This window comes from Excalfactoria chinensis, chromosome 11 (assembly GCF_039878825.1).
Source record: "Excalfactoria chinensis isolate bCotChi1 chromosome 11, bCotChi1.hap2, whole genome shotgun sequence".
In the NCBI taxonomy this organism is placed as follows: Eukaryota; Metazoa; Chordata; class Aves; order Galliformes; family Phasianidae; genus Excalfactoria; species Excalfactoria chinensis.
The window spans coordinates 11,767,885-11,794,808 of record NC_092835.1 but is presented as its reverse complement, the minus strand read 5'-3'; the positions used below and the strand labels follow the sequence as shown (position 1 = coordinate 11,794,808).

At 37.7% G+C, this 26,924-nt stretch overlaps 1 protein-coding gene across 9 annotated transcripts in view; it reads right to left on the bottom strand.

The window, feature by feature from the left end:
• Positions 1–5,377: 5,377 nt before the first annotated feature.
• Positions 5,378–26,924, bottom strand: part of PHKB (phosphorylase kinase regulatory subunit beta) — a 63,613-nt gene continuing 42,066 nt past the window's right edge. For 8 of the 9 annotated variants that reach the window (XM_072346637.1, XM_072346638.1, XM_072346639.1 and 5 more), the window contains 17 exons: positions 26,727–26,782; positions 26,450–26,543; positions 24,284–24,367; positions 23,705–23,809; positions 22,833–22,915; positions 22,662–22,752; positions 20,804–20,865; positions 20,553–20,715; positions 19,763–19,844; positions 18,292–18,349; positions 16,460–16,550; positions 14,965–15,167; positions 10,724–10,858; positions 9,757–9,886; positions 9,320–9,427; positions 7,899–8,039; positions 5,378–6,456 (listed from right to left, as the gene is read on the bottom strand). In XM_072346637.1, coding sequence (XP_072202738.1) covers positions 6,319–6,456; positions 7,899–8,039; positions 9,320–9,427; positions 9,757–9,886; positions 10,724–10,858; positions 14,965–15,167; positions 16,460–16,550; positions 18,292–18,349; positions 19,763–19,844; positions 20,553–20,715; positions 20,804–20,865; positions 22,662–22,752; positions 22,833–22,915; positions 23,705–23,809; positions 24,284–24,367; positions 26,450–26,543; positions 26,727–26,782 — 1,824 coding nt within the window. In that variant the 3' untranslated portion in view covers positions 5,378–6,318. Of the gene's footprint in view, positions 6,457–7,898; positions 8,040–9,319; positions 9,428–9,756; positions 9,887–10,723; positions 10,859–14,964; positions 15,168–16,459; positions 16,551–17,386; positions 17,478–18,291; positions 18,350–19,762; positions 19,845–20,552; positions 20,716–20,803; positions 20,866–22,661; positions 22,753–22,832; positions 22,916–23,704; positions 23,810–24,283; positions 24,368–26,449; positions 26,544–26,726; positions 26,783–26,924 lie in introns of all 9 variants that reach the window. The other variant, XM_072346646.1, reaches the window with a different exon arrangement.

The window sequence follows — 26,924 nt, the reverse complement described above, 5'->3', positions numbered from 1 at the left end:
GAAAGGGAGCAGGCTTGAAAATAACAAGTAGTTTACCTAATTTTCAACACACAAAAAAAGGCAGTTATTTGTATTTGCAGAGGAAATTACCCTTAAATAACAGGCAGGGTGAGGCCAAAGTGTGTAGTGAAACTCTCTCAAAGTGCCTTAGGTTAGAAAATGCAGGAGGGGTTATTACTTGAAGAGTTCCTAGCTTTGAGTGAAGTGAAAACATAAATAAATAAATCTGAAGCACCGAGTACAAGTACACAGTTTATGTACTATGAAGGAATTGGTGCAAGATTCTAAGACTGCTTGTATATTTAGAGAGTTTATCAGACCCCTGGGTTTGTCTGGCTACTGGATGTGGGCTCTGAGTTTCTGAATTACAGATTTTAAGTCACGATGGAGTTAGCAGCTCTCCTGTCATGAAGCATCTTATGAGTTTATCGGCTCTTCTCAGTGCAATTAGTAATTGGTATATCTATAATGTAAAATCCATTGTAGTTTGAAATGAATTTCAGAATGAATTAGCAAAGAAATCTCTCCTGGATGACTTTGCAGCATTTATTAATCTCTGAGAAAATAGTGTCGGAGTAGAAAATCCCACACCTTCCTTCCTTGCATTTAGTCATGTTTTCCCACATCTTTGAGAAGGCTGAATTCTATTGTTTTTCTTATCAGAAAATGAAGGCGTTAGGTCTGCTTATGCACTGGTACTGAAAGAATGAGGTGTTTTAAATGTTTTTACATGCGCAAGGATCTTACAAGTAACAGCTAACAAAGCTTGTAATGAAGCATACCTTCAACAGTATGCCTCCTCTTTCAGGCTGTCATTCTCCTTTGTCTTTGTAAGTTGCCAGCTTGCAGCCATTTTTTGTTTACTCCTATTATTTACTTTGCTGTATTAAGTATTTCTAATAAGTCATGTAGCCATATGGATTATAAAGTTATCTTCCTTATGCATTGGCAGCACATGGTCTTACTTTGTGTTCCATTTGATTGGTTTGAATTGTTTTTGTTTTCCTATCCATTATTGTTTCATTAATAAAATGATTTGGTTTAATTCAGAATTTGTCTTGGAGTTTTGTATTTTGGGGTCACCAGCAATGGGCCAAGATGTACCACATGTAGCTGTCCAAAAAGCCAATTTGCTTTCTCTGTTGTGGCTTTGGTGTGTTTGGGTTTGTTTTTCCCAGAAAGAGGCTTTTTTTGGTGTGTGGTTGCAAGACAATCGATATAACTTGAAGCCATTTTCCTGTAAATATTACCATTTTTCTCCTATTCTTAGTTTTCTGACCTAAAACAAAACGGGGAAAATGTTGGCTATATTTACTCTCTTCCATAACCTTCATTTTAGCCACGTTGCAAATGCAGCTGGGCTTTCGACACAAGAGTTTCAAGATTTTTAGCGCATCTTCTGTCACCAGGACTTTTGGGAGAGAGGATGATTTTAAAAATAATACTCACTTCAAAATTTCTAATGCTTGTATCCATGGAAACTGGATAATGGGGAATGCCAGACAGCTGCGTTGCTCAGATTTTTCTCTTCTAAAATTTTATCTAGGTCTGTCAGTACAAAACTTCACAGGCCATTTCCCAGGCTGCAGCATTGCACACTGGATCAAACTGCGTTTCAGCTTTTCTGTAAAAGACACACCGAGTCTTCTAATGTAATTTTGTTTTTCTAACTCCTTGTAGAGTGTTATTCAACATGCTACGCATTTGTGCCAGCAGCCTCGAACAGATAACTGTATAAGCATTTAAACAGCTGGACAGCATAAGGTTGAGGCTCGCACAGGGTCACAGAAGTCAGTCGCAACCCCGAGAAAAGAAAACGAGTAATGCCTGGGGAATTGTTCCCTGTTATTCACACAGAAGCTGATGGAAACTCGACCACTGGTGTTACAGCATCAAGACTTCAACTGAACGCATTTGAAAATGCTCTACAAATTATTCTCACTTGCTGGCAGTGTGCATTCCTAATAGTGCTAGCTTGCAGTAATGCTCGTGTCTTGATTATCACTTCACGTCAGGTTTTTTTAATGAAAAAATGTAAAATACTTCAAAATATCATCTCATATTAGAATTCTACATTAAAGGGCAGTTATTCTACTAAAACTTCTATGTAAGCCTTAATCCCACTAATAGTTTAATGCAGACAAGTTTTTATTCAAGAGTAGTCTTAATTAAATCTGTGTTAACTAATCTTACATTTATTATGTGTGTGAAGATCTGCATAAAGACAGGATCAGAAATGGAGGTCTGCGATGCACACCACGACACGTACCGTCCTTGAGGTGCGTAGGCTCAAACGACAAAGCTTTGGAAGATTTAATTCTTTTTATTTGATTTTTGACCAAATCTGTTGGCTTCAGTGAAAGTTTGGAATATGTGGTTGTCAGTGAGGCAGTGTGGAGTGGCTTCTTTATCTGCAAGGCTATTTTCTGAAGTCCAAAATTGATTTTAAATCTTCTTGTAAGAAGCTCTGAATAAAACAGATGTATGGCCTTAACAGATCCCTGACCGGGATGCAAATGAAACGCACTGCATCTTGCCAATGAAATGAATGCAGGAATAATCTTTCTAAGATTGTACTGGAATTCAGAGCACTGATTCTAGAATTATACAGCTCTTATATACATCTAATAACTTCCTGTACAGTAAATGCAGTACTTAAAAACAACAAATTACTTCCTTCTTTAAAAAATATATTTTATATGTAGACTGCATGAGTATTCTGAATTTGGTGATGTCTTTGCAAGACTGGGGCTTAAGCTAACAGCCTGGAATTCAATGCTAGAAAGAGCTAGCCACTGTCATCTTCTGCCAGCTTAAGACTTTATTTACATGCAGTACATGAGATCAGCATGAGATCCCTAGACATGTAAAGAGGATGATACAGTGTTCAGGCTAGCTGTCTGGCATCCTTTAGTCTATCCTGAGACTGTACTGCAGTGCAAAGGTGTGAGAAGGGGCAGCAGTCAGTAAATGCAAAAATGGGATCTTTGAGGAAGACAAATACTGACTGCATGGGATTTTTCATATCTGCAATGTCACGATGTAAAGATTTAGTGGGGGAAAACGCAGTTGGATATAGAGACAGTTGTTAGGAAGGACTAGGTAAATGCTTTTGCCAGCCCCGGGGAGAAGTGCTTGGGTCCTGTAGTGGTTGCTGCTAATCTGAGGCTCAGGCATTTACACTTTATCTGTGCCTGTCCCTGTTCTGTCTGTGCCAAATACTTTGAGATCTGACTGAAGTATCTGTATGGAAAAACTGGTATGTATGAAACTTGCAAGCTTTTACATTCTAAATATCTAAAAAATGGATTAAGGACAAATAGTAATGCAGATCAGGTGGTTTGTTTTGTTTGTTTGTTTTTATCCGTTTTTGAGCGAATTCCATGCAAATTTAAGGCTTCCTTTCAGTCTCTTCACATTGCTATCACACACCTAGTGACTGTGCTGTTGTCAGTGAGGGTGTAGCTGATGTCCTCCATCTCATCTCTTAGGTGAAATATTAACATGTAGCATTCTCACACAAATGGAACTGAAAAACATTTTTGAAGAGATCATGTCTGTCATTGATGCTGGGTACACTACAGGATTCCAGTATAGCAGGCCTTCTAGATACAAACTAAATAATAATGTATAATGATAAGTAAATAAATAATAATAAAACTACTGCTGTCTTCTAAGGGTTCTCTATTTCTAATTGCAAACTGCACTGTAGCGAGGGTAGAGATAGTGCACTGTGTATGTGAACGGGGATGTGTCAGTTTCCCACATAGCACTTACTTTCTAGATGGCTCTTAACCTCTGTTATTTATATTCAGTGATATGGAAGGTAGTTTTTGATGAGTTCTGAAATAAAAGCGTTTTAAGCAAATTAGAAGGTCAACTGCAGTAGGAGACTTGAAATTGTAATCAGATAATTCTTTAGCCTGCAATGGGATGTGTAACCTAAAGGCTTCAAGATACAAAATGAGTTCTTATGAATACACCATTAATCTGATCTCCAAGGTAAGGAATACTCCAATACGGGGGGCCAGATAATGATAAGAAAAAAACGTATTCATAAAAAGTAAATTAATTCTGTCACCTGAAGCTTGACCCAAAGCTCGTGTGAAGTCGTGCAATTGATATGGAAGGTGGCAGACAGGATCTGAAAACCTGCATTGTAAAGAAAGCCGACTTGCACAAGAGTTAGTGAGCTTTCTCCTTTGGTCTTGACTAGTGACATAAAAAGACAGGGAAGTAAAAATGCTAAGTCTGAATAAAAAGCAAGTTTTAGAAACCAATTTCAAACATAAAAGCCATGATATGTTTTCACACTCTGATACCTCTTGCTTTTTCTTTCTGGGAAAAACAACTTATGAGGATTAAGTCTCACAATGATATATGTATGTTCACAAGAAAATTCGCAACAAGCTTTGTCATCCTATGCTACATAATATATAGTTCCAATATTTGTTTACACAAGCCATGAAAATATTAGGTACCTTTTCTGCCTAAGCTCTGCAGCAATCGGCTGAGTCTTGTCCATGCTCTGTTCATAATGCCTGGTATAGCAAGGCATGTTACCTTCTGAACTGACTGCTAACTTCTGAGGAAGCTATGCCATAGCTTCAGACTGGAATGGAAAGTGTACTTGATAACTTCAGTAATCTTCTTTAGGATTTCATAGATCTGATCCAAATATAATTTCTATGCTGTGTTTTTTTTCCTTTTGGCTTTAGGGCATGCTGGAACAGAATTCATCCTGAAAATAACACCAGAAGTATAATAGTGTTACATTCATTAGAAAGAATGTGCAATGAGGACTGAAGACTTATGTCACAGTAAGTAAAATCACATCAAATACACTGTTCCTGTTTCTACATTTGGTAACTGTTCACGTTTGTCTTGCATTAATGTTTGAAGGCCAAACAGTGCATCATAAATAGTATTAAAAATGCTTTTGAGGAAATACATGGAAAATGACTGTAATTTTCCACATTGCCTTGTGCTCTCAAAGAGAATGCCAGAAATAGGGGACTTTTGTAAAACAGCATGTTTTTAAACTAGGAAGATGCATGCTTGCTACCTATGTAATCACTGATCTGAGGCCAGCTGTAGCTTCACATGTAATACTGAAAACTACACAAAACCAAGCTCAGCAGGTGGAAGTTGTTGTACCCAATTAACTCCTAAATAGTACTGATCTGAAAAGAAATAAAAACTTGAAGATATGTTGGATTGCTGCTCCACAGTATTACATGTATTAACACAGCACTCTGTATCCAGCAATCACTAATGGGTGTTTCTGCTGCTTTTTTTCTTTACTTCCCCAGTCACTGACTGATAAATGTATTCCAGCAGCACAGCAGAAGGTTGCCACTAAAGTCAATGGGAGTCTGTGTGTAACTCTGAAGTATTTTTATTAATTTATTATTTTTTTTACAAGCATTTGATATATTTTAACTTTTATCAAAATAAAGCATTTAGCATACAGTATTTTCACACATTCTGAAGACAGAAGAATTTATTTTGAAGTCTTTCATGCATTGACAGCTCCTTGAGAGTTTGTGTCACTGATGTTCATTTTAAATACATTTCCTTGCTTGCTTTCTTTAAAAAAAAATAATTAAAAAAAAAGCTATAAAACACCAACATACGGGTTTTTCCTCTTATTGTCACATGTTTCCCTTTATGCAGATATTTGAACAATAAGGAAAGTAGTCGTGTTTATTGCTAGAGATTAAAAAGTCATTCCATTGCAGTGAAACGTGTGTATTGTCAGCAAGGTGAAAGTTAAAACCCCAACAATGAAATGGGAGCTGTGAATGGAAGAGAATTTTTTTTCTTTTTTTCATGATTATGAATTATTTGTAATTATTTTATTCACCTCCGCTTTGTTTGCAGAATCAGGAAAAAACAGTAAATCACAGTTTTATAGTGTTGCAGTTTGTGATGCATTTGTTAATTACGGTATTTTGTGAATTTCATTTAGAATTTACAACAAACTTCTTTGTAATTATAAATAAATAGAGGTATAAAAGCAGAATCTTACATTATATTTCCCTAAGATACCAGCTATGGTAAATGCACTATTTAAGATCACAGGTGCAATGCCTTTACACTTCAAATATTGTGTGCTTTCAGTATGCTTTCATGCTGCATAGTTGAGAAATGCAAAATAAGGAGCACTTTGTGTCTCTAATGGCACTTCTTTCAGCAAAGGACGGTATGTCTTTGTGTTACTAACCAGGGTTACTTTGCAAAACAGTATTTTAATGCGTGCCTGAAAATATGTTTAACACTGAATAAAGCAACAATTACTACACCGTGCTTGAAGCTTTAGCAAATAGTACAAGGATCATCATTGCTCGCTTTCACATCTCCTTCTAGCAATAAACGGATCACAGCCTTACTCAAGTAGCTGCATGTTCCCTTTTTTCCAACTGGATGAGTGTTGTAAAATGCAGTCATGTCATCCTGCAGGACAAGGAAAAGGTATTTCAGTGAAATGCTGATTATGAAAAGCAGACAAACAAAGGTGAACAGGTGCAATATGGATACGCTAGAAATGCCAGTGAGTTATAAACTGTGAAGCTAAAGCATGCTTCCTTCTAATCCATTTTCAGAAAGTGATTTTTACATTTACTTAAACTGAGCATTGGAGGATTTATAAAACATACTGCATGTATCTCTGTACTGGATTTTTCATATATTTTAAATGTAATAGATTGCAGAACTGCTCTCTTAAAGCACGCAGATGGATGATTGCTGTGTGGTAACATGGTGCAACCACAATACCATTATGATCCTGGTCCTTTGGTTATGCATAGAGATGCTGGCTTTAGATTTATTTAAAAATAAATAAAATCTAAGAAGCAAATCAAGGCAACACATGAACTCAGTTGATCAGGTAAGATCAGCAAATAGGTCTGCATCACTGAGCACCTGTTTGGCTCAGTTAATGACGTTAAAACAGCTGTTCATTCTCAAATTATGTATTGGCTGTTTTAATAAAGGTTCATTTCTAATTCAGGAAATGTGTTACTTTCCAATTACTTTATTAAATAGCCGAGATTGTGTGTGAGATTAGACCTTTCACCGTTTTAGGGTATGTGTGAAATTACAGGAATAAACAACTGTGACATTTATTACATGTTAAAATGGAAAAATGTTCAAAATGTTTGCAATTCAGCTTAATGGAAGGACGTCATTCAGACAAAATCAGAATTTTAAAACTTTAGAGGAAATACATGAGGACTGTATCATAATTCATCTCTAAAGAGATCAACTCAGCATCAGGAACTGCTTTTGCACATCAATTTTGTAAATCAGTAGAACTTTCCGGGCAATCACAGACACCTTTGAATACATTGAGCGTAACAGTGCCAGAGCGAGCAAGTAGTGGCAGTGCTTGTCCCACTACTTGTTTCATTTTTCAAACAAACAGTCAAATCAATCCATCTTTATTATAGAATTTCAGAGCTTTGAGGTACCAATACTTGTAGTGAGAATATTTAGAGGTCCTTAAAGCTTAGAACCTTTAAGGTTCTTCCTTTAATATCGTCAGTGATTTCTTTGGTCGCTATGTCTTTCTTCATATCTGTGCACATAAGATTCTAGGTTCATGTGTGCTGAGCATTAGGTTTTTATTTTTTACAAGTTTCTCTTATTCTAAAAACTCCTTTCTCTTCTAGTTTTGTCCTGCAATTAACTCTTTCCTCTTGTAATGACTACTCTGTTTCACCTTTACCCACTTCAGAGCTGGCTAATGCTATGATCCCCTTACCAGATGGATTTGAATTCACAACTCAGAGTGCATGTTTTACCTCTGCTTTTGGCAAATTTATGCAGCATTAACACATATGCAGAATTAAGAATTACAGCTAACTTCAGGTACAACAGTAAATTGTTTCTCTTACTTGTTGTTCAGCTCCTTTTGGCCTGTTGTGATCATTCTGAAAGTCATGAAATGCTTCTTGTACCACTTTGTCCAAGTCCACTTTGTCCTGGAACTCTAGCTCTGGATTTCTCTCCAAAATAACAGATATAACCATCAGCAACTGTAAGGCAGAAAAAGACTTAAATTTAATCTGTTCTGGTTCTACAAGCACTGTAAACAACTGCATATATTTGTTCCAAGATGGAAACAACTTAATAGTGACACAAGTAATAGCCCACAAATAAGAATTACTAGCTTTTGATGAAAGAATCATTAAAAAAACAGGCTGTCATAAACAGCTGCTATTTCAGGTGGCTATCTGGTTAAGGACAAAACAGAAATGACTGACATCAACATCTAACTTGGGGAGGCAGGGAAGTTATTTTCCAGATTATTCATTCATTCCAGTGAGCGACCCCAAATAGTGGTGACGCAAACAGCAGAAACAGTGAAAAGCAGTACATACTGAAACTTAGCATCTGCTGTATAAACACATATGGTATAATTGCACTACAAGCAAGTTCTTAAAAAGTAGAGTCAACAGGTGTAAAAAGCATCAGCTCAAGAGAATTTACATTCCCTGTATCTCAAGGGTTTAAATAGGAAAGTGAACATAAGTGACTTGCAGAAGTGAGCAGCACAATCTATACCGACTGTCTTTTGTTTGGTATCTGTGTTACCTTTTAGCAAAACGTGGCCATGTTTCAGCAAGCAGCATGACCAGCAGCTGTCAGCCAGAACTGGGATGGATTTAAATGCTCTTACTGTGCAAAAAAACAACCTCACAGGCACCAGAGACACAGACTTGGGAACTGACAGTGAACACAGCTGACAGCACAGGTGTCAGTTACCAAAGGTACATATGCTCTTGATCAGTCCAAAAAGTATCCATTATTAGCTGCACTGGTGAGAAAAGGAGTTTAAAGAAGCCTTTTGCTTCACATAGGAGACTTTTGCTGGAACACAGGGAGACTGAAAGTTAGTTGAGTCAGTAACACAAGGCAACTATTAGATGGCCTCAGCAGTATGGGAAAGAAAAATCTATCACAGGGCAAACTGATGCTTTAGAGCAAGTTTTTCCCTAGACCTGAAAACTTGGAGGGAAAAGGCACAGGCTAAGGACTTAATGGAATTATATGTCTCGATAGCTTTTGCATTCTCTGACATACATGTACTGTCATTGTCATTAATATTTATCTATTTGCAAAAAAGAAAAACATCACAGGCTCAACATAATCTGAGCAGGCCGACAGCAACCTGTTTAATCACAAAACAACCCACGGAGAAGACAGTGAAATATAAAAATTCTATAAATATTTGAGCATTTTAAAAGTTATTATTTTTTAAGTTGTAACAAACACCAACACATCACAACATTTCCTTCACTATTAGGGCACAGACCTCTACAATAATTTGCCTGTATTCTGGCTGGTCGATATTTTGCAGCATATCTTCAACCAGGAGGGAAAAATTCATTTCATACATCGTCATATCAGATAAAGTTGGTTGCTGAAAAATAAGAAATACTTGTATTGAGTAAAGATCATCTGCATTAAATCACTCCTCCACACCCCCCAATACAGGCTGTTTGCTTGCTGAATAATAATACACAGCCATCAAAAAGAAAGCATATTTCCAGAGTCCAAGGCAACACAGCTGTGGAAAGGGCATTTTACTTTTACATCTGTAGGATCATGTTTTAAAGTAACTGACTTCCATTCTATTCTAATTGTACTGTACCCAGTGAAGTATACTATGTATGGCAACATGCAATTAAATATTAACAATAGTAATAGTAAGATAGGGAAGAAATAATTGAACACCTCTGCATGTTTTACCTGTGGTAAAAATCTCCCTGCTACTATTAAACCATTTGGAGTTCTCTCCAAGATTTGCCACACCCTGTCATAGAATCCAGTAGGAGTTCGATTGAGAGAACCATCTATTTGTCGTCGGTTAAGCCAGCCTCTGTGAACAAAGGAAATGAATAATTGCAGGGGAAAAAAAGTTTCACATTCAGAATGAGGACATGTTCTATGGTGAAAGCCATAAGGTAAGCAGTGATAGCACAAGCCTTCTCACGATGCATATACAGCACACACTGTGCTGCTTAGAAATTAAGGCTCTGAAGATGGAATCAAATCCACTTGGTGAAGAACTACAAAAATTAACAGCAGTATTATGTGCCAAAGTTAAATTAAACCTAACTAGAAATTGAAGTCTATGGGAGGACTTCTGACATTAATCTTACTAATACAGCTAAGTGGAAGTACTGTAATTATAGTTTGTTTTCTTGCACACCAGTGCAATTTTTGGCAACTAGTTACAGCTTGGAGAAAAGATCACAAGTTTCAGGATGTGTAACCTCTCCAGTATTGTAGAAAAAAAATCAAAATTCATATGATAAACTAGAAGAAAGGGCACTGAACAGCATACATGCTGTTCTTACAAGTTACTTAAGTAGATGGTATTGAGTAATTTTGGCTCCTCTCCCCTAATGTGGGTATCAAGGAATATAATGCTTCACAGTACTGACAAAGCATATAGATGATTACTATAAGGTAGGGCTTCCAAAGGGATAGAGGTGAAAAAGGAAGCTGTAATGTAAAAGGAACAATTGTAGATCTTGGATACAGCTGAGAAAATGAAAAAGTGCTTCTTTGCTACCTCTCTTGAAATAAATCGATTACTGATTGCAGATACTTTAGTATACCTCTTAAATGGGCAGGTATTTCAGAAACACAAATTACTTGACCGGTCTTTTATGAATGAGAACAGGTGCCTCAAGTCCACACATCTCATTACCTCCCCTGCTGCTGTGGCTGAAGAATATCCAACAAAAGCTGTTTCACTTCACTAGGGGACATCTGGTACAAGTCCTTGGCTGGCATATCCCCAGCACGGAATTTCAGTTCATACTTCATGGCATGGATAATCCATCTGAAGTGAAAGGAGGAAAGCATTCATTAACTAGATGTGAAGTTTCCAAGGAGGAAAATTCAGTCTAGTAGAATACCTCAGGAAAATCCCACGTGATCCTGCAGTTGAAGCATTTATTACAATCAAAAGAGAGAAAAACACAACCAGTTTTTCTTCAGGTTGTCCATCATCTAACACCTCATCAAGTCTAGGTTAAATCAAAGAGCTGTTTAGTCTCTATGTGAAGTACTCCTAAAAGGTTTACCTTGTCACCAATATAGCCACATTTGACAGGTACTTTATTACTTTACCTGGAAAGGAAATAAGTGTTTCCCTAAGTCAGGTCATGGTCTTTTGGACTGAGGGATTCTTAGTAGTTTCAGAGGCTTCTGAGATGTCAGGCCAACTAATTCAACCTTGCTTCACATTTGTCATTTCTAGGATTATTCATTGAAGGTACAAGATGGTACAGTGTAATATTAGGCTTCACGGACATGCTACATTATCCAGAACGTACATTTTATTTACTGTGTAAATAAGCATCTTTTTCCTGTTACTAAGATTAACAAGGAAAACTGGTTTGAATTGATTCATTTTTTACTGTCAACTCAACTGTATCTGTGTGCAGGTTCTTCACTGCTCTTTTCTGTTTGCAGTGGCCTGTGACCTAGCAATGTGAAGAGGGGGCCTCTTACTGAACTCTTCACAAATAAGGGTGGGCAGAAGTCAGTTGATTGGAAGGTTTTACAGTAATAGGACTGTCAGGAACTTGATATATTTCAACATGAAACACTGAAAACAAATCAATAACAAGGCACTAAATCAAATCATTATCAAACTGGAATGCTCCTTCTGTGAGAAGGTTAATTTTGCTCACTGAAGTGGGTGATAACACTGGAATAAAGGAAATTGAATCTCCAGAATTAACCTTGGAAGAAAAAAACTACCTGCAAAAAGGATAAGCTGCAGCTGATGAGAAAGGGGAAGAAGATTAACATGGATTTGTAAAGGCTACAGAAAAGTATTTAAGTGCAAAAGAACAGATACACTTCCAGTTAAATGTAAAGCAAGTGACCAAGTTCTTGGTTTTACCAATGACCACTCTGGGGGAGAGTGATGTAGCAGTCGAGAGCTTGTGGGTGAGAATCAAGGGCCAGGCTGGTAAGGGGGACACTGTAGTGGGTGTGTACTACAGGCCTCCTGATCAGGAAGAGGAGGTTGATGAGGCCTTCCGTAGCCAACTGGAAGTAGCATCACGCTCCCGGGCGTTGGTACTTTTGGGGGATTTCAATTATCCAGATATTTGCTGGACGACCAATATGGCCAAGCATGCGCGGTCCAGACAATTCTTGCAGTGTATTGAAGATAACTTTCTAATGCAGATGGTCGAGGTACCGACGCGGGGCGGGGTGCTGCTGGACCTTATTCTCACCAACAAGGAAGGACTCGTTAAGGAAGTAAAAGTCGGGGGTAACTTGGGTTGTAGCGACCACGAGATGGTGGAGTTCGAGATCCTGAGCGGAGGAAGCAAAACAAAAAGTAGGATTGCTACCCTGGACTTCAGGAGAGCCAACTTTGATCTCCTCCGGGACTTACTTGGGGCCATCCCGTGGGCCAGGGTGCTAGAAGGCAAGGGGGCCTGTGAGAGCTGGCTAGCATTCAAACGGCTCCTCTTCCAGGTTCAGGATCGGTGCGTCCCTGTAACTAAGAAGTCAGGAAAAGGTGCCAGGAGACCTGCGTGGATGAGTAAGGAACTCATGTGCAAGCTCCGCAGAAAGAAGAAAGTACACGATATGTGGAAAAAGGGTCTGGCCACTTGGGAACAATATAAGAATGTAGTCAGGGACTGCCGAGATGCGACCAGGAAGGCTAAAGCCCACCTGGAGCTGAATCTAGCTAAGGAGATAAAGGATAATAAAAAAGGGTTTTTTAAGTACATTAACAGCAAAAGGAAGGCTAGGGAGAATGTGGGCCCCATACTAAGTGAGGGGGGTGTTCTGGTAACGGGGGATGCTGAGAAGGCGGAAATACTGAACGCCTTCTTTGCCTCTGTCTTTAGTGAAAGGGCTCTCCCCCAGGAATCCCAGTCCCCGGTGGTTGATGAGAGAATCTGGGGAATGGGAGATTTCCCTTTAGTCAGGGAAGAGGTGGTCCGTGAGTGCTTAGGAAACATTAATGTCCATAAATCCATGGGACCTGATGGGGTGCACCCGCGGGTGCTGAGAGAGCTGGCGGAGGTTATTGCTAAGCCGCTCTCTGTAATTTTTCAAAGGTCTTGGAGAACTGGGGAGGTGCCTGAAGACTGGAGGATGGCCAATGTCACCCCAGTCTTCAAAAAGGGCAAGAAGGATGACCCGGGTAATTATAGGCCAGTCAGCCTCACCTCTGTCCCAGGGAAGGTGATGGAACAGCTTGTGCTGGATGCCATCTCCAGACAACTGGGAGAAAAGGAGGTTATCAGGAGTACTCAGCATGGGTTCACCAAGGGGAGGTCGTGCTCGACCAACCTGGTGGCCTTTTATGAAGATGTCACTGGCTGGGTGGACGGGGGGAGAGCGGTAGATGTAGTCTACCTTGATTTCAGTAAGGCTTTTGATACGGTCCCCCATGACATCCTTATAACAAAGCTGAGGAAGTATGGGATAGATGAGTGGACGGTGAAGTGGATCGAGAATTGGCTGACTGGCAGAGTGCAGAGGGTTGTCATTGGCGGTGCGGTGTCTGGCTGGAGGCCTGTGACTAGTGGTGTCCCCCAGGGGTCTGTGCTGGGTCCAGTCTTGTTCAACATCTTCATCAACGACCTTGATGAGGGGATAGTGGCCACCCTCAGCAAGTTTGCTGATGACACGAAGCTGGGAGGATTGGCTGACACGCCTGAAGGCTGTGCAGCCATTCAGAGAGACCTGGACAGACTGGAGAGCTGGGCAGTAAGAAACCGGATGAGGTTTAACATAAGCAAGTGTAGAGTCTTGCATCTCGGTAGAAATAATTGCATACACCAGTACAGGTTGGGGGAAGACCTGCTGGAGAGGAGCTCTGCTGAGAGGGACCTGGGCGTCCTGGTGGACGACAGGTTGGCCATGAGCCAGCAGTGTGCCCTTGTAGCCAAAAAGGCCAATGGCATTCTGGGGTGCATTAAAAAGAGCGTAGCCAGCAGGTCAAGGGAGGTGATCCTCCCCCTCTACTCTGCCCTGGTGAGGCCTCATCTGGAATACTGTGTCCAGTTCTGGGCTCCCCAGTACAAAAAAGACAGGGATCTCTTGGAAAGAGTCCAGCGGAGGGCCACAAAGATGGTGAAGGGCCTGGACCATCTCCCCTACGAGGAGAGACTTAGGGAACTGGGTCTGTTTAGCCTTGAGAAAAGAAGGCTGAGAGGGGACTTGATCCAGGTTTATAAATACCTGAGGTGTGGGAGCTATAGTGGCGAGGCTGGTCTCTTTTCAGTAGTGCGTGGGGACAGGACTAGGGGCAATGGGCTGAAACTCCAGCATAGGAAGTTCCGCACGAATGTGCGCAAGAACTTCTTTACAGTGAGGGTGACGGAGCACTGGAACAGGCTGCCCAGGGAGGTGGTGGAGTCTCCTTCTCTGGAGATATTCAAGACTCGCCTGGACGCCTACCTGTGCGACGTGGTGTAGGGAGCCTGCTTTGGCAGGGGGGTTGGACTCGATGATCTCTAGAGGTCCCTTCCAACCCCTATAATTCTGTGTGATTCTGTGATTCTGTGACCAAAAAGTAATACTAAATTAGAATCAGGAATCTTATACACTAGAAAATAAGACTGCCAGTATACAACTTCAGTTCTGAAATGCCATGTTTTCCTAATCAAAAATATGGATAGGTAAATTCTAATCTTAAATGTTTTCAATAATTCTGTAAATCTCGGTCACCAGGACCTGCTGTCTTCAAACAGGTGCTTATTCAAATGTGTGTCTGTTCCTACCTGTGAGCAAAATAGTTTCTGGCACGCTAACTCAAAGCAGGCTTCCTAGAAATGTAAACCTGAAGCATACAAATTTTGCTGCATCATCTCATTTACATGTTTTTTTTCAGTGTATCAGCAATCTCTGTTGAGGTGCCTATGTTTACTTGCCATGGTAGTAGTAAGTGCAATAGACTTTACTGACCCAATCCGTATCTTCAGCATGCCACTGAAAAGCTCGGGTGAATTTGAGATGATCCAGCCGATATGTATGACAAGTTCCTGCTGAACTACAGCTTCCCTTTCATCTTGTAACTGACATTTTTCATAGATGATGTTCTTAATGACTGCCGGGGATAAGGGATTAGAAATAACTACTTCCTCATGGCCAAAAGCTCCAAGTGTCACCTACGGTATATTGAAAACAACTCAGAAGAATTGGAAAGAAATAAAAGCACCACAGAAGCAATTAAAAAAACTAAACGTCATGAATTCTGCTTTTAACAGTACAAAAATCATTCACTGTCAATGCTTGACAATTGTTAATACTGTTAGTTGGATGATATTCAATAACAAAACTCAATGAAGACCAAAGAAAATGTGGAGAATGTTTTCCCAAATTAAAACTCAAGTGCAAGTCTGCTGCTACAGCTTCAGATTCAGGCATATAATCAAGACTGAACTTCAGGTCGAGATATTCTTTCATTTCTGGCATCCCAGCTGTGGATGTCACACAAAAACAGGAACTTAATTCTGAAATTTGGTTTCTTATTTCTGTGAGCATCCTAAAAGCTACAGCCTTCATGATAAGAAGCTACTATGGCGCTGTACTGGATTGTTTAACTGCTCACACCCTCCAAAAAATCTTTTTATTTATTGTCAGTAAAACACGCAGTATCTCTACTTTTTCTCGTGCAATAAGGATCTTTATTAAAAAGGACTTGATTAAGACAAGCTGGTTAAAAACTTGAAAATAAACAGCTGTAAATCATGCTCCATGCAGATGCAACTTCCTTGTAAGCTACAGAGCACTAGAAGCACACACCTGGCCATCAACATGGAATAAAATAAGGACAAATCTGTTATCGTAGCATTTCATTTAGTTAAATATATGAATATTTTATTATAGTAATAAATAATATTCATATTCAACTACTATTACTTGGAGATAGCTCTTCATAAACTTAATTAAAATTCCTGTACTAGCAAATAAATTAAAGTCCTCCTCAGGAAGGGAAGAAACACCAATGATTAAAATCTGTTTGGAGCAGAAACCAGAAATTTCAGCTGTCACTCCTTGTGAAAAACTAACTGACTTAAGCCCGATTACAAAGAGAGTGATTTTGTATGGCACGTCGTTCTCTACTTTGAAAAATAAATCTTATTGATTGATTCTATATCCTTTTGTGAAATAAAAGAGCACATATAGGAAAACAAAGCAGTTGTGCCAATCATGCCTTATTCAGACACCAAACTGCCTTTTCAAGATCATGAAACTACTTTCATGATCACTACATGAAAATAAATTTGTAAGCCCATAGTAGATACAAGTATTAAAATTATCTTCATTGGATTTTTATAAGATAATGTATCTTAAAACTATTGGTTACTTTTAAAAGAAGCATTAGCAAACATCAAAATGAAAACAGAAATTTCTCTATTTTCTGTTATCACTCCTTTACTGAAAAGTAAAGACTTACCTGTTTACCCTGAACTAAAACATTAGTAATAGATGGTGCAAGGCTGTCCACTAGTTTACCTAAAAGACTTGCTGCGAAGCGCACAACAGACCTGAGGGCAGAAAACAGAGCAATCCCACTACATATCAAAAGCTAGTTTAATGAATTCATGTGTAGTTCTGAAGTCTGGCACAGCATTCGGAGATCTCAAAATCAACTGAATACATACATTATTTACAACTTGGAATTCAGATCCGATTTTTATATTATCTCCTCTGGATTTAAATTTTTTAGTCAAGATGCAGGTTAATGGATCAAAATGGAATTAGTTAGAACTCATTAAACTACCTACAAATGCCACAAAAAGCGTGTTCTTTTCTCTGCATTATCTTCAGAACAGACAGCAGATGCCTACTTCTCTTTTGTGACATGTTCATTTTGCAAGATAACCTCGGTAACTTTTAAGGCCACTTAACAATAATTTTGCAGGAGAAAGAACACCTAACATCAACACTTTCTTTTGTTTTCCACAGTCAGGCAATATCTCACTTGGAAAGAAGACCTGCATAAACTGCTTGGATTAAAACTGGCTTGTATAGAGACTTTTTTTTTTTTTTTCATTTATCCAGTTGATATTAAAGATATTTATATTTTTAATACTAATTTCCTGACAAAATACAAATTTAGTAGACACAGATTTAAGGTTTTCTAGCACAGGCTTTGAGGTTGCTAAGACTTATTCACCAACAGAGTTGATGAATGAGTCATAGCACTCTACATTGTTAGTATTAAATTCAAACAGGTGATGTTGATTCCTGCAAGAACTTCTATGCATTTCTCAAGAGATCACGAGCAAAGCATTTCTGAAATGCATAGCTGACAGTATCAAAATGCACATAAGCCATAAAAATCTCGCGGAGTTCTGTTTCAGATCTCTGGGCACTTTACCTGTTTCCCATGTACCAGTAAAGTAGTAATATGTGGGGTTATAGAAGAAGAAAATTTCTGTGCAAATGCAGCACTGTAGCGCAACACCAACCTATATGTATGTCAAATGGCAATCATGGAAGAGAAACGAAAAACAGTTTACGTATTTTCTTTCTAGAAATACTTTTGGTTTTTATTCTTAAAAAAAATATGACCGAGGTATTTTGGTTTTATCTTATTATTGGCAAAGGCCCATTTAACTGCAGGAACAAACTAAAATGAAAACCATTTTTTAAATTATAAGACTCATCTGTTAGGAGGAGTCAGTTTGGGGGAACAGAATTCAGGGCTGGCTCAGCTCATGTCTTCAATAATGATAATATGAAATGAAAATACTACTAAGCTTCCAGGCAAAGTGATTAATAAGCAAAAATAATGAACCACCAGCCTACTTGCTGAGACCTTCTGAAGTTATCATGACAAAGTCAAGCTCCAAGTAAATCATTTCAGGAGGAGCATGCAAAGTGCACGTGTACAAATATCAACTGAGTTATATTTGATCACCAGCCTTGTGGCAGAAAGCAGCTGGTATTATTTTGCCACACTCTGTAAGAAATAAGAATATTAATATTCTTATTTTTTCTCGTTATTTGAATTTAACTACAACTGTATATCAGCATTGGTTCTCATAAGAGAAGCAGCTTACTATTCCCCATTTTAAAAGGTAATGGTAAGAAAGTACTTGTTGTTTTTCTTTAAAGCATTATAGACAAGATCTTCAGCCGCAGTGAACCAATACCATTTTGTCAGAAAAGTTTTCCTTTTGTCCTCTCCTCTAAGGGCGTAAGGAACCACTTTTACTCACACAAAGTATATTAGGGAAAAAAAAGCGTGAACCAGAAGGAACACAGTGTCTGTATACAAACCAGAGCTTCCTGCTGCCAGCTCGTCTATAGATTCTTTCAATATGTTCAGCAACAGTACCTGTGTCATAAACACATTTATTCAAATTACAAAACAACAAAACAACAGCAGCAACAAAAAATACATTTTAAAGATGCATTTTTTTCATTTAATAGAAGGTAATATTGTTGAGATCCACTTCACTGAGCTTCCAAATTCTACATTCTCAGGTGGAATGGCTTATTGTTCATCTATAACAATACTAATGGAATTTAATTGTCAAAATCATAGCTCATGCTTGTCAGTGGGAATATCTATAATCCTTCAGCTTTTGTTTTCAGATTTATTCATTACCAATTGTGTGCTTATTAATGCCAGTTACAGTATTCTCCAGCTGTAAAAGAACAAGAACTTTTAGCCAGTGACTCAGACTGTTTAATGCAAGGTTCACATTAAAAAGTTTATCACCATCTACAGCTTCATATTGTACAAAATGTCTATCCAAGCTGGGCCTAAGCAGCCCAAGATGTAGCAGTACTTCCTACACCAGTGGTCAAATGTGGTTATGCCAGTTGCTTACAGAGTGTAGGAAATCTGCCTCAAGTTGTTCCCAGAGCAAGGAAAGGACAAAACCTACTAAGGGCTGAAGAAAGCTACAGAGATTCTCCAAGTCCAACAATACATGCAATGCTGATGAAAAGCCTTCTTTAGAGGCTATACGTGCTCCAATTCTGAGCATGACTTTGGATTGACATTGTATTTAAACAGTGCTCTGTGAAGTGACCAGTGAATTTTACTCCATCTTACACTGTTGTTACACATGTTACATATGACATCCTTAATAGAGTACTGCTAATAAGAATTATGAATCAAGGATATACAACATGGAGTGGTGAGTTATACTGCTCGTGGAGTACCTGAAAGAATATTATGTACTCATAGTGTTCCTCTTTTTCTGAGAAACTCTAATGTATACTGAGGTAGCTAATAATAATTGTAATAATAGGGGGGAGCAGGGAAACAAACAAGCAAAAACTTTGCAGAACAAAAGCCACAGGTCCAAGTACCTTATTCTGAATTAATTTACACAGATTTAAAGCTTGTGAGCTAATGCAAAGCCATAACATAAAACTGAAGTAGAATACATCTTTTAGATATACTGAATTAGCACTTTATGACCTAAAACTAAAATGAAAACAAATATGCAAATTTGTCTTTAGTTTCAGTTTTATATCCGTCAAATCCCCTATTTCTGTATTCATTTGTTTAGAATTACAATAGATCAAGTGCATACAGACAATCTACAAGAGTTTATATATTTAGCAGCTCATTCCTCACCACACTGTGAATTTGCATGTCACATTTAATGCTGAAATTGCTTTAGTTGCAAGGAAGACAGCTACACAACTGCATGTATTCATGGCTCTTATTCATGTTCATTGCAACTAAACATACAGCTGCTTCACGAAATACTCACATGAAAGAGGCCCTTACCTTCCTTGGTGATGAAATTCGGTCCTTCTCTTTTAAGCAATATGCTCAAAAGTAGCGCTTGACTTGCTAGGCAATTGCAGTCCTTAAAAAACAGCAACAACATAAGCACAAGTAGCCTTCACATTCTCATCAAAGAAAAATAAGAGGAACAATTTAAAAAAAAAATAAGTGAAACCAAAAGGCCTTGTTGTCATTGAAGTGTGTATAAACATCTCTAAAACTTTATTTTTAAGAGAACCTAATCACAAATATTCAATATCCTATGTATGCCGCATCATTTTCACTGCTGCTTGCAGAGACTTCGCCTTGGATCAAATTTAGATGAAATAAGTTGGCTTCAGAAGTTCCCATTGAACGCTGGATCTAGAAATGGTCAACAGCAGTTTCCTTCTAGATATGGGAAAAATACTAGACAGGAACTTTCCCTTGATAACATTAAGAAATGACCAGTTTATTATGGTGAATTTCAACTGAAGTCTTTGGAGCACTAGTCTAAAAACAAAATAGTTATTCATAAGATGGTTGACTAATTCATCCTATTTTAGGTGGTCATTTATTACCAGAAGATTGAGATAGCTGGGAAAAATGAAAGCCAACAGAGCACAACAAGCCAGAAAGTTCTGATGAGTATGAAGAGGCACATCACACATTTTATGTTACTCGCCATGTTAACACTGAACCATAGCACTAATCGTGTTGATTTATCTGGGTCACTTAAAAATAGCACCAGTAAATAACATCTCATTTCATGACTCTGAAGCTGCACTGTATTTTTATCAAGTTTTCTTACATCGAGTTTCTGCAGAATCTCATAGGTTGATTTGTTTTTCCAGTCATTAATATTTATGTCTGGTTGCTGCTCAAGTTCAGAAGCATTTGGAGTACTAGATTGTCTCTTGACTTTTGAATGTTTTGGAAGATCCAGCTCCTCCAAACTCTTAAATACAGGAGCCCTAGAAAACAAGTATTTCATTTCTTAACATTTCAGAAAACATTTTAATTATCAAATACTTTGTCATTAATATTTACAAATAGCCTTACTCTTCTGATTCAGTGATTCTTAGGAAGTCAAGCTGCTCCACAACTGCTCCAGAGATTAATGTCTGAAATTAAAAAATGATAGTTAAAATTTAAAAAAATGCAGAAATGTATATTAATAAATGGCGATTTGACCCAAAAGCCACATTCTCAACATGTTGCTGCTGGTGTCACTTGGAAAATAGTATATCTACAATTCCAAATATCTTTACACTTCCACAGTATTTCTCTCTTTTCTTAAAATCTCACAACAGCAGAAGTCTCAGAGCCCTTCATCTCTGGAATATTAGCTATCGTCAACCAAATCTGCCTTCATTTTGCCTTCAAATGCAATTGTTCTGTAATTTTGGGCTACAGAACAGTTATACACAAATCCATGAAAAATGAAGCAGTGACAATAACGAAAGAAGATCATGAGAAGGTAGAAAATGCCTGTGGTGGGCCTGATGTCAAAAAGAATAATCCAGTTCACTCCAAGTCTACAGCTTAAGTGAGGCTAACAGCAATCCTTCCTCCTCTCTTTAACTCTTACCTGTGCAATTCCTTCTGCTAGTTCTGGCACATGCCTGCCCCACAGAGTACAGGGCTACCTCTAAGCACCTTCAGCAAGGCATCAGATCCCATAACTACGCCTTAGTTATTTCCCATGGTAAATCTTTAGATGAAAAATTGAAGGGAACTCACAATACAAAGTTAACACATCATTTCTTATACACACCTTTTTTTCCCCCCCCCTCAGCTACATTAAAGCCAAAAATAGTTTTTCCATTACTATTCTTAATGGATAAAAAAAAATTAAGCAAAAGCCAATGGCTGCCATCATCATCTTAAATATTTTAAAACTACTAGTTATGTAAGTCGATTGAGTATGCAAGGGGAAATTCACCTCCAGATGACTGTAACAGCACAGTGTTTAAAATAAGGACACAAGACGTAGGTTGAGAAATTTCCTGTCCAGTAATACATCAGTTTAATCAAATGCAAAGCAGGAAGGTCACTGCTGTTACAGTTAAGAACACAAAATCTAGAAAAAATGCAAGATGTTACATGGACAATAATGGCATTTGCTGTAGGATAAGTAAATGCTAACAGGAAACTACATGACCTACATGTGACCAGTTAGAAACATATAAATATTTGAAAGACAGCAAAGATACTTTAAACTATTGTAGCTCTGAATATTTAATATACAAATGTCCCAGCTGTTCCTCAGACTCATGGTTTTCCAACGTACAAGAAATCTTATCTCTGACTTTTGTCTTGTCATCCCTCTTACGAAAAGAGGCGTTCTTTGATAGTTATAAGCGTATATAAATACCTAAAATAGAACCTGACTCAGTAATTTGCACATTTTAATGAAGCAATGTTCCTCTTTAGAATTAATTCAAACAGAAAAGATGTTTAAAAAATAGGCCTTTATTCTTCTAAGAATTTCAATATATGTGAAACACCTTTTTCCTGTTGACTACCTAATCAAAAACCTCTATTTTTAACATGATGTTTTTTCAGGTAATTTCAGAAGATTACTGAACATAAAAACCTCTCCTCCCTTCTGAGAATCCTCTATGAAGATTATTGCTTTTTGAAGTCTCATCACAACAAGCTAAAATAACCCATGGTTTTTCTGAGACAAAAGAAAAACTGTACCAGATGTCTTAGTTCTTGACTTCTTAATTTTCATCATAGAATTGTTTGAGTTGGAAGGGATTTTTACAGGTCATCTGCATGTGAATTTATGACAGCAAGTATGTAATTTCACAATACTGAGAAAAACATTCAGAACTCACATGAAAAACAGAAGCAGTAGTACATATACCAATACTAGGAGATAAGAACGCACTATTCAGGAAAAGCAGCATACCTGCACTCTGTCGACGTGAACTTTCACTCCTCCAACAATTCCCTTTTTAAAGGCTGCCAGCATATCTAATATTGGATTGAATCTGCTCCCTCTGAAATTTTAAACAGAACCTCATTAATCTTGTAGCTAGGAAAGAATTACGCTGCAAATGATGCTTTTATCTTTCTCTACCTTATATTGTCTTCACGGATAAGTACAACAAACAGCGGACGACCGTGCATTTTCCAGTACTGTTTAATGAACTGCAGTGCATTCTAGGCAAGAAATACATATTAGTGACCAGACAATACAGCAGCACAATGTACAACAATATACAAAGCTCAATACTAGAAGAGCTATCTTAAAGTAACACCATTGGAAACCCCAAGAGATTGTAAAAACTTCAGCTAATAATGAAACCACTAATAGTTTCAGATTTCTTCAAAGATAATGTTATTTCAAGTACTCAGATTTTCTGAAAACACTGCTAGGATATGCATTGATTGCAGACTGAACTGGCGTGCAAACCAGTATGTACTGAGCTACTGGTAATGACCTAGCAAGTATGCAGAGGATTCCAACTCTGGAATCACACTCATTATCACCAGTGCCACCATCTATGCATCGGGGACTTAACAGGTAAGATGCACACAGCTGCCATCCTTCCACTGTGGAAGGAAGGCAATTTTTAATAGCTGTACAAAGTCTGGTCATATTTCTCCCAGATGAGGCTTTCATATTTCCCATAAGCAGAATAGTCATTCCTTTCTGCAGCCAAGAACATCTGTTTTCTCAAAGAAACTGAAGGTAATTTGCTTGCTGCACTGAGCCTATCCCAATCACTTTCAGTTTGCTGTTGTTTTTTTTTTGTCAGATACAGATACTCACTAGAATTCATACTGACATAATATTCACCTCAATAATCTAACAAACTGCATTACTTTTACATTAGAAAAATGCACATTATACAGCATTTATCTTTCAGACATCAAACTTCAGTTTATTCTCCTAGACTCTTTTCTGTCAGTTTCTCAAAGGCAGAGTTACAGATAGGTCTGTCTTACCTTAATGTCATCAATCAACATCATAACATCCTGAGACATGTAGAAATCACTTAGATCAAAAATAATCGAGTAGCAAACGACAGTCTTTCCGAGTATTCGATAAATCTATTGGGAGATAAAGCTTCAATTAATCTTTTCTTTAAAACTGTTCAAACATTAAAGTAGCTTAAATGAATAAAAAAAAAAGACTACTTTGAAAATATCAAGGAAACAGTTAATGCAGAACAGTTGAACTTAAAAAACATTACAAATAAAACCTACATATCTAATTTCAAGCACGTAGATTTTTGTAAGGTTTGCAGATCTACACTCCCGTTAAACTGGCTCACGTCAACAGCAGTTTTGTTTTGGACAAGTATTACTGGAAATGCACGTTTAGGAAGCCCTACAGTTTAAAAGCAAGACAGCATGCACCTTCCTAACAGCAAAATATGTTACAAAGATTATAAAAATTAAACATGAGTATAAAACAAATAACACTTAAATTCTATTTCAAACATTTTAGACACTAATGCAATGTTTATCTGAAATGTACATTAATACCAATATTGTAAAAAATGTAAATATTTCTTTCAGAACCTTTGATGTTCCAAGGCATCCTACAGGCCTGTCTGGTCTCCCGGATAATCCCAGTTTGTCATTGATTCCTAAATGGAAGTAGGCCTGTGAGAAATAAACATGAAAACCTCAATACAGGACTTACTTATGCTCACATAGGAAGTTGTGGGAATTCTACTGAGAGTGAGATTCATAAAATATGGTCAGTTTCCCTATTTTTATTTATTTATTTATTTTAACAACTCCATCATGTGGGAGCAACTTCTATTGAAAGCACTGTAATCCTCCCTATCTACACTGTCTCAAAATTCAGCAAAATCTTGATTCCTATAACTAGGTCTTGCTTTCAACTTATCAGTCATATTATTTTTCTCATCTATATAATCTGTAGTATTTTTCAATTATTTAAATAGTTATGTAATGCTTTTCTTATGTGGATATTAAACAGTAATAAAGGACCTATATAAAGATATTTAAGTCCAATTTTAGTAAAGGTGTGCTACATGTAGTACATTCGTGGGATATCTGCCTGTTAAACCAGAATTTCCGGACAAATACAATCAAAGAAAATTTATTCTGAAATATATTGTCAAGAAAATGAGCAAGCAAAAATGGACTGAGAAATGAGCAGGACTGAATATAAGCATGGATATTTATCTTCCCTGTGAATACTTTCAGATGTAAGTGGCAGTCATTGTTTGGGATAATCATTTTTCTGAATAAGCTGGTGAAGTTCTGGTACGTCAATCAGCAACATATTTCAGGCTCTGTAAGCATGGAGAAGTATTTTCTGGTTTTGGTCTTGTTCTTCTCTGAGTCCTAACAAGCTTCTAATACCAATAATGGCATCAGTCACACAACCCTGATTTCAGAAGGAGAAGCCTGTATAGCTGTGAAATGAATCTACCATCACTACCATCACTACCATCTTCATCATGTTCATCACTACCATTTTCAGGACTAGAACATTACACCCATGGATTACACTTTCCCCAAACATTCAGAATTTATCAGGCTTGTTTGAGACTATTTTTGTAATGCAAAGTTCAGCAAGAACTTCATGTACCTGGTTCACGACCAAACTCCATGCGGTAAAGTATAAATACATCAAGAGCACATCTGTGATTCTTGATCACCTTCCCTGTCTGACAGCTTCCTGCGGTTTGTTAAGGGCTATTTATGCACAGATGGGACTCTTTTCAAGGTTTGGTTTTATGCTTTTTTTTCCTCTCCAAAGGACCAGTTGTAACAGAGATCAAGTATTAAACAGACACTCAGTAATCATGTGGATTTCCATAGGACTTTTGACATGTTTATCTCCAATTGCTAATCAAAGCACTTATTCACAGCAGCATTTGTCTTCTTCCTTTGAACATACTTCTAGTGGAAACAGCAGTGGATGGCTTGAGGCACTCACTCAGCATGGTCAAAAGTGCTGTATCTAAAATACTACAAAGAACTGAGCAAAGAGAGGCCACAGTAATGCTAAGAGAAGGCTGAAATAGACCCGTGCAGCCTGTAGATACCACTCATTTTTTACTACTGGCTTCACGTGGCAGTGACATCTGCTGGAATAGATGCAGCTGACCTGGCATCATCAGTGAGCTCAGCATGGATAAGAGCTAAATGGGCCTAGTGAAAGTATGTGGTACTCAACTATAGGACTACTTGCCTGTATAGAAAAAGAAACAGCTGAAGCTTTCACAAGGCGATAAAAATGGTACTGAACATCTCATCTCTCTATTAACTTTTGTCCATAGATCTTTGGATGTGCTGAGTAAAATAAGTATATTCAGAAGAATGGACTTGTAGGAGGAACAGTTATAGAAAATGGTATAATGCCATTTTTAGAGGCACTATCAAACCATACGATGTTTATGCCCGCTGCCTTAAATCCATTTATTTCATTATTGCTCATTTTTTCTGTTCATCCATCAGGTTTTCATTTAGTCCTCTGAGCTATTAATATTTTATTTTATTCTTTTTTTTCTTAAATGGCTCAGGTGAGTATCTGGGCTTCACTGCAAGCTCTAATTGACCAGTGTTGGTATACATTGCAAATGAACTAGATTAATACAAAAAGGTAGATAACAGGCCTAAGGAGATAAAATTCTAACAGCTTGATATAAATTTGTTTTATTAAAAATGATAGATGGGTAGATACATAATTTTTAATACAGACTCTACCTTGACAAGTTCCTTCTGAGCCCATATCTGAATTGGTTCCACCTGCTGGGGGGTCTGAGTTTGGATTCCATATGTGTTCAGAAAAACTTGCAGGCTACAAACAATACAACAAATTTAATCAAGAATTAGTCTTTGCTTTAGCAATTATCTTGGCAGTGGAGACATGAGTAGCAGTATGAAGTTCAACATACTTCCTTGAATACCTTTAGCACATTTAACATGTATATCATTCAGAACTTCTTTACTGTACACATTCTTAATACAACTAAGTACCTACCGTTGACTTTCTGCTATCAGGGCCACATGAACTACCAGATCATTTTCCAGAGGTCCCTAGGATATAATGAAACACTGCTTATTAGCGTTGTTGTGAACAAGAAAAATATCTATTTAAACAATTTAGGAGCATGACAGTCATTCACTGCAAATAAAACGAAAAATAAGAACTTATAGATCTCAATTTGCATTTTGAAGA